Raw genomic sequence first — 13,490 nt, 5'->3', positions numbered from 1 at the left:
AACTCTGTCTCGATGTGAGCAGTCATACACAAGAATTCCAAGCGAGCAGATCGTTTTCATTTGAAAAACAATCACGTTTACCATACTGGATTATAATTTAAAGCTGTCTTACATACGAACAGCGATATTGTCACAAACTTTTACGATACTGGTGTTTAACTTTATCTCGAACGAAAGGAATAATCGAGTATTCTAAATAAACGTCTATCATGGAGTACTAGACGATAGCCTTATCAATATTAGTCCATATTTGCTATTTATTATTTTGCTTGTCCCGTAAAGATTCGAATGAGTTTCGGCAATACGGAATTCCACATCCAAAAGAATATTTTTTGTTAGAACATATCTGGAAAATTTTCGTGCGTCCAAAGAGTTTCGCCGATACCATTAAACAAATATATGATATGCATTCTAACGCTAAATACGTTGGAGCTTTTTATTTTACAGATTAATCGTGGTAATCTGTAATCTCTAGAACTGATCAAGTCTGTCGCTATAAAAATTTTAATGCCTTTCATGATCATCTTTTTTTTCGGCACCGAGAATCAAGATCCGCTTTTCGGGACAAATCTGGCCGCTTTTCGTGGCGACAAGTGGCGTGACGTTAGAGCGCTTCTATGTCCCGCTTTTACAGCTACAAAATGAGGGCTATATGTTTCGAATAATATCCGAGTGTGCTATGAATTTTTCAGAGTACTTAATGAATGTACCGTCAGACAAGCGCGTTATGGAAACGAAAGATACATTCTCGAAGTATTCTAACGATGTGATTGCTTCTTGTGCCTTCGGTATTAATGTGGATTCGATGAGAGACCCAGAGAACGATTTTTACGTTTTCGGCAAAAAAGTAACACGACATGATTTCCTTTATAAGAATTCTGATGTATCAGCACATGCCGGTGCTCATACGTTTGTTAACCTTAAGTTAAGTACTAATGCATTCTTGTAAATCTAGTAGCTGATACTATAAAAATCAGAGAAGAGAAAGGTATTACTCGTCCAGTTATCGTCCAGACGTTATCCAGCTGCTGATGGATAACAGAAGCAAAAGAGAGCCTGGGAGAGAACTGACCATTTTAAATATGACATCGCAGGGTGTTTATTTTTTTCGTCGCTGGTTTTGAGACCAGCTCGACACTGAAGAGTTTTGCGGCACACAAAATTACTGTCAATCCAGATATCCAGAAAAGCTGCAAAATGAGATCGAAAAGGTTGTAGAAATACGAATGGCCAAGCATCTTACGAGGCGATCAATAAAATGAAGTATTGGAGTGCTGTTGTTAATAAGACTCTCAGAATATATCCGGTACAACCAATGACGGAAAGATTATGCGTGAAAGATTTCGAATTACTCGCAGCACTGCCAGGTGCAAAGCCGTATCTTGTAAAGGAAGGAACGATAGTTTGGATCCCGTTTTATGGGCTTTAACACGACCCTAAGTATTTCCAGAACCGGATAAGTTCAACCCTGAGAGTTTCTTCGATGAAGGCGATCAGTGTAATCTTAACGCTTATTATCCATTTGGATTAGGCCCGAGGATGTGCATCGGCAACAGTTCGCGTTACTGAAGACAATAGGACTTTACTATTTCATCTTCTAGCTTGTTGTCAATTGAAGCCTTGCGAAAAAACTTCAACATCTGTAAGTTGCAGAAAGGCGGATTCTCAATGCGGATTGAAAGTGGTTTCTGGTTGAGCATCGTACCGAGAGAGAACAAGCATCTTACGGGAATGAAAACTAAGCATGTCGGTTCCAGATTCCAAAGTAAGAATACAAAATAAGGACAGGAATGCAATTAAACAATGAGATTCAAAACATTAAAGTCCATGAACGTAGAGAAACAAATATATTTTACATTACATTACAATGTTACAATATATGTGTTACAGTATTATAATATACATATATGTATAAACAATAATAATAAAAAGAAGGTTAGCATACGTACTGCGAGATGTCCTGCGGCTGATTCTGCAAATCATTTTAACAATGTGAGAGCAATTCTGATCATAACAAAATCTTTCATCCACTTTATTGTCAGAGAGCGATTAGCCACGTCAAAGTACTTCCATCAAGGATAGACAATCTAATGCAATCTCGTAATTTCTCCTATTACATTGCTGTCAATTAATATAAATCACGTTACATATCAATAATAATAAATAAAAGGCAAAAGATGTATATAAAAATATTACATAAGCAGTAACTGGCGAATCCAATGTACATCATTTTGATTATACAAATTTATCATGTGTAAAACAACACAGATGCGATAAATGTAATGGCAAATGTAAATACTCCTGTCGACCTCACTTACGTAAGTGATGACAAATCAGATATATTAGATTGTGCTGCAATCGACAATAGTCGATCGACCGTGGCCTTTCGACGCGCGTAACGTTGTACTGTGATATAATCTTTGTTACTGACAGTACAATAATTAAACATATTCAAGAAACAAGTAAAGAAGTGCAAGAATTGATTTCAATTTCGACAAAACTATATGGTGTATACTAGTTTAGTGGATAATAAAGCTGTGATAAATATATCAGTACGACATTATATAGATTTGCTTTGTCGGTGATTGCGGGTGCTTTAAGCCTTTATTATTTCCTATTCAAGGATTTGAATTGTTTTAAATATGGTACATCACATAGGCCACCTATTCCTATATTGAGAAATATGGAGTATCGATCTTTATACGTCTTCAGGCCGAACTTGTCAAAGATATTTACAACCTACATCCTGAAACCAAATACACTGCAATACATGATATTACCAAATCACTTATAATAATTCGCGAGCTTATTAAATGCATCACATTAAAACACTATAACGACGTGAGTGCTATTTGCGTTTTTGGTATCAATGTTGATTCTATTAGAAACTCAGAGAACAAATTCTATGTATATGGCAAAGAGGCGATCACTTTTAACATTGTTTCCTTAATAAAGTTATACATAAAAACCAAAAATGATAATGATATTGTTCGTCCTGACAATTGATGATGGAAAACAGAAGCAAAGAGGCGGAATTTATTGAATGGTAGAATCGATGATGTGGTATTTATCAGGTACTTACCTTGTTCTTTGTGGCTTCGACGTTAATGTATTTTGCGCTCATGAAATCGCGATTAACCAGGATATACGAAAAACTTCGAAAGATATCGACCAGGTCTTGGGATAAACAAATAGGCATCTTATGAAACGATTAATAGCATGGAATATTTAAATGCTGTGATTAACGAAGCTCTCAGAATGTATCCGGTTATTATATACCTATATATAATAATAGACAGATTCTATATGCATAAAAGACTTTGAGCTACTACCGGCATTACCAGGGATGAAACTATTTTCTATAAAGGAGAGACAAGACATATGGATACCGGTTTATAACCTTATGAACATGACGCTAAATACTTGAAAAGCCGGAAAAGTTTGATCCCGAGCGGTTTCTTAGTGAACCGTAAGATATGCTTCAATATGAAACCTGAAGGTGGTTTCTGGCTAAAGGAGTTACCCTAAAGAAAAATTATATTATATTCTTACAGCTAATCTTGTCAGTGGAATAGATGTAAGAAAATTTTAATAATTTTATGATTTCTTGAAAATTTGGAAATAAAAGACATTTTAATATAAAATAATAATTTCTGCTATTTTGTTAATTAATAACGTCCCAAAATAACATTAATTTAAAGAAAAGTAATTCGTAAAATTGCTTAAGTTTCTCAAAATACACATATGTTATTTTTACACATACAATCTTACAATTAAAAAATTTTATATTAAAGCAAATTTTTTATATAATAAAATAAAATAGCATTTACAAAAGTCAAGTTTGCTCAAAATATAATCATATGTTTTTATATAACATATCATTAAATTTCAAATGAAATGGAAAACAACGATGCCAAAATGAACACAAAAGAGGACATTTCTTTCTTAATTATCCAGTAAGAAGATGTTTACGTTGCTGCAAGTTTAACAAACAATGATACGTGCATTAGAAATGTTTTTATTAAAGGTAATTATTTTATCTTTAAAACGTATTTCAGGCAAAAAAGAGAGCATAAAAGAGGTTAATATCATGAATTAAATATCATTTCTCATGTTGCATTCTTATTATTGATCGTATTGTGATGCAAATTACTTTTCTTCGTAATAACTGTACAATTATTGTTATCATAGTAATTATACTTATACTTTTCCACTGCATTTCTGTGCGATTTTTGTAAGAAATGTTTTTATAATTTTTTCCATTGAGATAACGACGTATTATGCACATAAAAGCGTTATTAAAAATAGTTTAAGCAAACAATTACATTATAAATTAAAAGCAAAAACTAATTATACATTAATACAAGTACAAAAATATTATATGGAAAAAATTATGTTAGAATAAAAAAAGTCGGAGATTGGTTAATTACAGGACATTATTTTATTACAAAATCTATGAGTCTATATATATATATAATGTAAAATATATGCCTTTGAATGTTACGTAGTGTTTAGTGTTTCATTGAATCACTGTCTGGAAATTACTTTACGCGTTACGTCATACTGCGCAATAGACCCCTCCTTGTAATATGTGACACATATAACAGAAAGATTAGTTATAGCAGCAGCAGTTGACCATTATAGCTTGACGTATAGTGTCATATTGATCGAATTTATCGGTATTTTAATAACATTTGAATAATATTTGAATAACAGTGTTGTTTTTACTTTTTTCACAAATTCAGTTCAATCGCGTATACAGTTATCAGCATGATATATATAATCATTTTGTCGGTGATACACGGAGAAAATTGCTACGGTTGTTACAACAACATTCTCTATGATTGAAAAAGAAATGTATGTGAATTCAAGTTAAATTGACATTACATTGAATGTAGCTGTTAAGATATGCTCATTTATACAGTTTTCATAACCGTAGTTCTTACGATACGTGACATTCGGTTACAATACCTTCGTATATGGTTGCCTCAACAAAAGGATTATTGCTATCTCTCTTATGTAGTCTGCAGCACAAATATTATGGTTGAGAGATCCATAAGATATAGCTGCACGGTACAGCACTGAATCACTGATTGAGAGTTTAGTTCCATTGCGCGCGCAAAAGAATTTCTGCATAGAATAAAGTGGATTTGATATAAGGATTTGATAAGGATGTTTCAACTTTATAAATATAATTTTTTCATAAATATATTTACGAACACAAAATTTCGTAATGAGCCGACACTGGTTTCTGACATTCACCCGACATTAAGAAATATTATATCATATATCCAATTCAAAATTTTATTACTCTTTTTAAACTGAATTTGTTTCTTAAGATGATTTTTGAAAAATTATATATTTGCGCTGATTATGACATATGTAGACTATATATAACACTTACATTAAATTAAGAAGTAGTCTACCACGTAAGGCAGTTGGCTCACGATCCAGAGGTCCCGAGTTCGAATCCCACCAAGGTAAGTGTTTTTTTCAAATACGAGAAAATATTTATAATCATAGACTGCATCTTAAGAAACAAATTTAGTTAAAAAATAGTAATAAAATTTCGAAATAAATAATTTTTTTATATTTAGCATTAGTACCTACACATAGGGGAGACCGGGGCTAAAACGTCTACGGGGTAAATACGTCTAATCAAATATCTCGGAACCTGTATATTGGGCGAACTCGCTATTAACATTGTAAACGCTGCTTATAGTACCCATGTGACCAACGGAGTTTCGGCAGGTTACCTGCCGTGTTATGATTTTTACGAGGGCAAACGTGTTTTCGGAAGGTGAAAGTTACATTTTCTGCGCGTGGAAACTTTGTAATATCTGCAATAATATTTGCTCCCCAAATCTCGAGGTACGTGATTATAAAGAGTAATGCATGCTGAACACGAATCCAGTGTAGTTTTTTCATTATCGTTGATGTCTAATATTTCGTGGGCGATCAAACCTGAAACTTGTGTTTGGGGCTCATCGGTCAGTAAGCAATCCGGGTGCATTTCCAAGGGAATTTCGGGCTCACTGCATATGAAATATGGATGAGACGGGAATTACAACCGTTCAGACACCGAATAGAGTCATCGGACGTCGAGGAGTGAAACAAGTCGGGCGAGTGACTTCTGCGGAAAGAGGAACCCTCGTAACTATTTTTAATAATGTTTCGCATAAAAATTTTATATAAATTTTTATATTTTTCTCTTAAAAAACAATTATTAAAATGTATCCTATTATTTTTTAGGATTAGATGTACGTATATGTATTGAAAATGCAGTGCAGACTGTTATACCCCGGCATTTTTGAGATTTCAATTTTTCCACCGTTGTCGTTTTTGCTCTATACCGGTTAAACAAAGCGACGTAGACAAAAATTTCCTATATAAATTTTGTAGCTAAAGGTTCACTCTTTACAGTGGTATACCACATTTAACTACAATTATTTATTTTGTTGTTAAAAATCGGCACCGAAAAAAAACGGACTGTTTAGCCCCGGTCTCCCCTAATCATTATGGTTGTAACATCCATATATTATGGTTGCAACATCCATATAGTAGCTACCCTTACTAAGGTTAGGGCAACCATATAGGTCACTTCCAGAGTACTATGGTTTCCATAACCCTTTTGTATGGATGGGCGAAAATTAACATTATTATTCTGTTGTAGCAACCGTAACTTTTTCTCCGTGTAACGGCTATTCTAGGTCTCTATTACATTCTCTACAAGAATTTAAATTTTTTCAAAAAACATGGAATACCATGTGCAAAACCTCTACCGTTAATGGGAAACATGGGACCGACACTACTCCGTCGGAAATCCATTGCTGATCTTGTAAAGTCGACGTATGATTTACATCCTGCACGGAGAAAAAGTTACGGTTGCTACAACAGAATAATAATGTTAATTTTCGCCCATCCATACAAAAGGGTTATGGAAACCATAGTACTCTGGAAGTGACCTATATGGTTGCCCTAACCTTAGTGAGGGTAGCTACTATATGGATGTTGCAACCATAATATATGGATGTTACAACCATAATGAACAAATATTCACCCGACAAAAAAAATTATTTATTTCGAAATTTTATTACTGTTTTTTAACTAAATTTGTTTCTTAAGATGCAGTCTATGATTATAAATATTTTCTCGTATTTGAAAAAAACACTTACCTTGGTGGGATTCGAACTCGGGACCTCTGGATCGTGAGCCAACTGCCTTACGTGGTAGACTACTTCTTAATTTAAAATAAGTGTTATATATAGTCTACATATGGCATAACCAGCGCAAATATATAATTTTTCAAAAATCATCTTAAGAAACAAATTCAGTTTAAAAAGAGTAATAAAATTTTGAATTGGATATATAATATAATATTTCTTAATGTCGGGTGAATGTCAGAAACCAGTGTCGGCTCATTACGAAATTTTGTGTTCGTAAATATATTTATGAAAAAAGTATATTTATAAAGTTAAAACAACTTTATCAAATCCACTTTATTCTATGCAGAAATTCTTTTGCGCGCGCAATGGAACTAACCTCTCAATCATGCAGTGATTCAGTGCTGTACCGTGCAGCTATATCTTATGGATCTCTCAACCATAATATTTGTGCTGCAGACCACATAAGAGAGATAGCAATAATTCTTTGGTTGAGGCAACCATATACGAGGGTATTGTAACCGAATGTCACGTATCGTAAGAACTACGGTTATGAAAACTGTATAAATGAGCATATCTTAACAGCTACATTCAATGTAATATCAATTTAACTTGAATTCACATACATTTCTTTTTCAATCATAGAGAATGTTGTTGTAACAACCGTAGCAATTTTCTCCGTGTGACGCCAAATACGTCGACATGTATGATTTGACTCAACCACTCATAGTGCTTCGCGATCCCGAGCTTATTAAAGCTATCACATTAAAACATTTCGACATGTTTATGGATCATCGTCGTTTCGTCGACGAAACTCAAGATCCATTTTTCGACAGAAATCTCGTTGCCCTTCGCGGTGAGAAGTGGCGGGAGGTACGATCTATATTGTGTCCAGCCTTCACATCCAGTAAGATGAAAAATATGTTCAACCTGATGTCGGATTACAGCATCGACGTTAGCGATTACTTGGCGCAATTGTCACCAGAGAAGAGAATGATAGAAATGAAAGACGTCTTCACGAGATATACAAATGACGTAATCGCTACTTGCGCTTTTGGCGTCAGTGTAGATTCTATGAGAAATCCGAAGAATGAATTTTATGTATATGGCAAAGAGGTGAACCTATTCAGCGGCGTTGTTCTTTTAAAGTTCTACATATTTAGAACATTACCTTGGCTGGCACGAATACTTAAATTAAGATTTCTTCGTGAGAAGATAGCGAACTTTTTCCGAGATCTCGTAGAAACCACCATAAAAACTAGAGAAGAAAAAGGTATCGTTCGACCAGACATGATACAGCTGATGACGGAGAGTAGGGGTAAAGATGGCAGGATGGATTTGACTCGATTGATCGACGATATGGTGGCACAAGCATTCACTTTCTTTTTTGGAGGCTTCGACAGCAGCTCGACGTTAATGTGTTTTGCTGCTCACGAAATCGCAGTGAATCAGAATGTACAAGAACGACATTCAAAATGAGATCGACAAGGTTTTAGAAGATAATAACAGACAAGCACCTTACGAAGCGGTCAATAGTATGGAATATTTGAATGTAATAATCAATGAGGCTCTAAGGATGTATCCAAGTGGCTTAGCGTTGGACAGATTATGTGTGAAAGATTTTGAATTACTTCCGACATTGCCAGGAACAAAGCCCCTTACTATAAAAAAAGGACAAGAAATATGGATACCGATTTATGGACTTCATCATGATCCTAAATACTTCGATAAGCCAGAAAAGTTTGATCCCGGGCGGTTTCTTGGTGAGCGGAAGAAACATAGTCTTAACTGCGGAGCTTTTCTTCCCTTCGGTCTGGGTCCCAGAATGTGCATAGGTAACAGATTCGCATTATTGGAAACGAAAGTTTTTTTGGTTCATCTGCTTGCACGTTGCGAACTACATGCGAAAAGACTCCGTTACCGCTGAAGATCGGCAAAGACGGCTTAAATCTGACGCCTGAAGAAGGTTTTTGGCTAAATGTAATACCAAAGAAAAATATGCATGCATTACACTGTTGCAGTTAATAATGGGACACATTCAGAGTAAGAAAAGTTTATATCTTCTTAATTACACTTTGAAATTTTAGAAATAAAAGGAATATTGTTATATTATAAAAAAACATTTTATGCTGTATGTGTTACTAAACAATGACTTAATATTTTATAAGAAGAAGAAGAATTTCTAATTTGTAGGGTAAATATTTACCCTTACGAACCTCCTTCCAATGACTTTCTCCTTTACATATATTATAGAGATCATCCTCCTAAGTAACCTTCAGAAAGTTTTAACCGACGTTCGTTGTTTATTAAAAAATTATGAACAAATATAACTGCGAAATATAACACTTTGTATTAGTGCTTAGGGAAGTAATTTGCTGATATGTGTGCATAAACAGTACATATGTGAGCGGAGGAAAGGCTACCGCCCTAAGCACTAATACAAAGTGTTTATTTCTCAAACTTTTTTGTTAATAATTTTTTAATAAATAACGAGTGACGGCTAACGCTAAAGAAAAAATCCGCGTTTCTGAAATGTGGGTACATAAAGTATAAAGTTTAAAAAAAAAAATTCCAATAGTTGATCCTGATTGTATGTCAAATGTAGAAATTCGTGGAGCAACATGTTAATCGTTTCGAGTTTCTCGATATACTAAATATTTTCATTTCCTGACGATGTACGAATATGATGACCTTTATGAAGGTTTATATGTAAACATCGTAATCTATCTATATATATAAAATTGAATGTCTGTATGTATGTATGTATGTTCTTTATACACTCTTAAACTATTCGACCGAATTTTTGCCAAAAGTATATAAAATAGGGGTAGAATTTCCTGGGGAGTGCCATAAAGTGTATAATTTTTCGTTACCGATCTTTTTGGGAATCGGTATTGAATAAAAATTATATTATGCAATTTTAAATATTATAATTTAATTAATAATAAATAAATAATAATAAGAGAAATAGGATCGTAACAATATACAATCAATTAGAATCAAAAGCCATGCGATCCAAGCCTAGGTCTTTGACGGCCTTATGTTAGTTTCTATATATATATATATATCTTGTGACGTGACATTAGTCACGTCCCCGGCCCGGATGGTAGCTCGGCCGAGGTGGGCGTCAAGGGTGGTGCCTCCACCCGAGCGGGCGAGGCGTTAGAGCTATCGTTAGGCTAAATTTTGTAAGACTTGCAGGTTATGAGCGAGGGGTGCGGAGCAGATGGCCAGGGACTCGTGTAACGACGTAAAGTCGCACCGCGGGATTATTGCAGGTGGACAGCCGGAAGCTTACCGAGGAAGGACGGCCGACGGTCGGGTCACGCTGGGGCCCATAGCCGGGGCAGCCGAGCGCCTGGCACGAAGAACGCGTAGCCCGCAACGACGGATGACGGCCCGGGACACGGAGGGACCGAAAAGGGGAACGCCCCGACGAAGGTCCCCGTCCCACGATAAAACCACTACCGGAATTCCGCCACCGGTCGACAGGCCATGGCCCGTCCAGCCTGGTCGTCGACGGACCGGTCCTCGAGTCGCGGCCTGGACAGCCGGACTCGATGTGGATTTAAAACACCCGCTGGTAGGTGGAGGCACGTGCGAGAGGCGCCCGGACGGGCGCAGCAGGCGCATAGGGCGCAGCAGGAGTCAGGTGCGGCAGGCGCGCGAGGCGGCGATCGCGCAAGGCGCCGGAAGTCGGGCGCGGCGATCGCACGATCGGCAGTGGTGCAACCCCGGCGCGCAGGCGCGCGGGCCCAGCGTGGTCCCGCCGGACCGGAGGGAGTTACTGTCGTGCGAGCCGAGGTTGCGAACGGTACCATCCAGCCCCTGCGAGCGATTCCGGAATAAGGCTGCCGGCGAAGGACGAAGGACAATTGTAAGGCCACTGCTCACGCATCCAAAGTAAGATCGCCGCGATACCGAGGCCCTCCCGGGAGTCGCGTTGTGCCGCGAGAATGTGTTATCGCTATTAGAGAATCGAGAGAAATACCGCGGGAGGGCCCGGCCGAGAAAACGAGAGTTGTGCTGCCCGTCTCGGGGATTCGGAAGTGCGGCCGCCGACAGTCAGCGTCTCGTAATTTGTATGATTTCCGCGTAATTTGAGTCGTCCGATTTCTGTGTGATTTCCGTCGGATGCGTTTAGTTTCCGTGTGATTTTCGTGATATCGTTGTGAGAACTGGAGCGTGATGTGTCGTGTGATTTTCGTGAGATCGTTGTGAGAATTCGGTGGGGTTTCGTGAACGGGAAGATGCGCCGGGCGTAATCGAGCCGTTTTAGGCGGGGTGCTCTTCGCACGACCGGGCACCGTATCATCGCGGGGCCGTAGCGTGGCCTACGCGTGATCGCGTCGCGGCGTGCGGGGCATCGCTGTGTAGTATTGCGGACCTCGCGAGGCTTCGTGCGTGAAGACCGAGGTCAATCGCGGGGTCAATCTGGGACTCGCGTGATCCGAAGGGATTCGCGGTCATTTTTTGGGAGATTATCATGTCGTGTGTCGTTGCGTTCGTTGTAAGTAAGTGTGCGTCGATGCCGCGAAATCCGGCGTAATGTCCATGTATCGTTCGGCGTAAGGTATCGCTCGCGTGTGCGTCGATGCCGCGAAATCCGGCGTAATGTCCATGTATCGTTCGGCGTAAGGTATCGCTCGCGTTAATGTCTCGGTCCGCGTAATGTTAATGTATCGTTGCGTGAAATGTATCGCTCACGGGAGCGTATCATTCTCGTGTCAAGGTGTCGTCTCGCGTAAAGTATTCGTGATATCGTTCGTGTCGCGTTAAAATATCAGTTGGCGTAGAGTATTGTGTCGCGTTAGAGTCGTTACGTAAGGCACACCCCGCGTTAATGTATCGTCCCGCATTAGAATATTGTTCCGCGCTAGAGTTGATTCGCGCTCAGTAATGAATGGCAACGAGATACTTCGCCGATCTCGCGAAGCGTGGCGGGACGCGCTGTGACCGTCGTCGGTCCTTTGCGGAAAACTATACTCTATCCTGTCTTCTTTTTCTTATTAAATATACTCGTTACCCTTGTTATTTAAGTGCTTTATTTCTTTGTGTGTCGATTGCGCTGCGCTCCCTCTCCTCCCTTCAACCGAGATCCACCAGCGGTCTCGCTTATGGACTGCACGCCTGAGATATTTTGCGTTTGAGTGTCAGAGTTGGAATTAAAGTAACGTGGTGCGCGTATTCGCACCTGGCGCCCATTATCATATTGGAGAAAGTGTCCGGTCAAGCTACCATCTGGCTATAGAGATTTCGGGAAACTATCATATTAAGCCTGAGAAAAGGCAAAGCGACGGCGCGCTCCTTTTCGGCCGGCGAGACCGAAGGGACATCGTCGTCGTCGTCGTAATCTATATATATACATATAATTTTTCCAACAAACTGCGCGCCGATTATTTGTCGGACTTTAAAACACAGTTATTGTTAGAATTAAAACCCTTCCCTCCCCGGAATTAAATCGACTCGATTTAATTATCTAAAAACTGTAAAGAATTTTATTGCGAAAAATATTACCTCAGCCAGGGTTCGAACCTGGAACCTCCCTCATTCCGTGTAGGGCGTCGTACCAATTCGACCACCGAGGCATGTGGTAATATTTATTGCAATAACCGGTGATAATAGTTTGAAACGTCTTTCTCAGGCGACGTGAATAAATAATAATAAGAGAAATAGGATCGTAACAATATACAATCAATTAGAATCAAAAGCCATGCGATCCAAGCCTAGGTCTTTGACGGCCTTATGTTAGTTTCTGTATATATATATATATATATATCTATATATATACATATAATTTTTCCAACAAACTGCGCGCCGATTATTTGTCGGACTTTAAAACACAGTTATTGTTAGAATTAAAACCCTTCCCTCCCCGGAATTAAATCGACTCGATTTAATTATCTAAAAACTGTAAAGAATTTTATTGCGAAAAAATATTACCTCAGCCAGGGTTCGAACCTCCCTCATTCCGTGTAGGGCGTCGTACCAATTCGACCACCGAGGCATGTGGTAATATTTATCGCAATAACCGGTGATAATAGTTTGAAACGTCTTTCTCAGGCGACGTGAATAAATAATAATAAGAGAAATAGGATCGTAACAATATACAATCAATTAGAATCAAAAGCCATGCGATCCAAGCCTAGGTCTTTGACGGCCTTATGTTAGTTTCTGTATATATATATATATATATATCTATATATATACATATAATTTTTCCAACAAACTGCGCGCCGATTATTTGTCGGACTTTAAAACACAGTTATTGTTAGAATTAAAACCCTTCCCTCCCCGGAATTAAATCGACTCGATTTAATTATCTAA

The 13,490-nt window shown here is 38.0% G+C and overlaps 1 protein-coding gene and 1 pseudogene across 1 annotated transcript; both read left to right on the top strand.

The window, feature by feature from the left end:
• Positions 1–209: 209 nt before the first annotated feature.
• LOC139786724 (cytochrome P450 9e2-like) lies at positions 210–1,089 on the top strand (annotated as a pseudogene).
• Positions 1,090–6,972: 5,883 nt separating this feature from the next.
• LOC139786723 (cytochrome P450 9e2-like) lies at positions 6,973–10,081 on the top strand. Its single transcript, XM_071725837.1, is given in 4 exon segments — positions 6,973–8,630; positions 8,632–9,058; positions 9,061–9,164; positions 9,166–10,081. Coding segments are annotated over 4 exon segments (1,341 nt in total). The 5' UTR covers positions 6,973–7,865; the 3' UTR covers positions 9,211–10,081.
• Positions 10,082–13,490: the final 3,409 nt, after the last annotated feature.

Source organism: Temnothorax nylanderi, unplaced genomic scaffold, assembly GCF_030848795.1.
Source record: "Temnothorax nylanderi isolate EJ_2023f unplaced genomic scaffold, tnyl_v1.0 TNYL_tig1127_pilon, whole genome shotgun sequence".
NCBI classification, from domain to species: Eukaryota; Metazoa; Arthropoda; class Insecta; order Hymenoptera; family Formicidae; genus Temnothorax; species Temnothorax nylanderi.
This window is presented reverse-complemented; position numbering and strand designations above follow the sequence as displayed.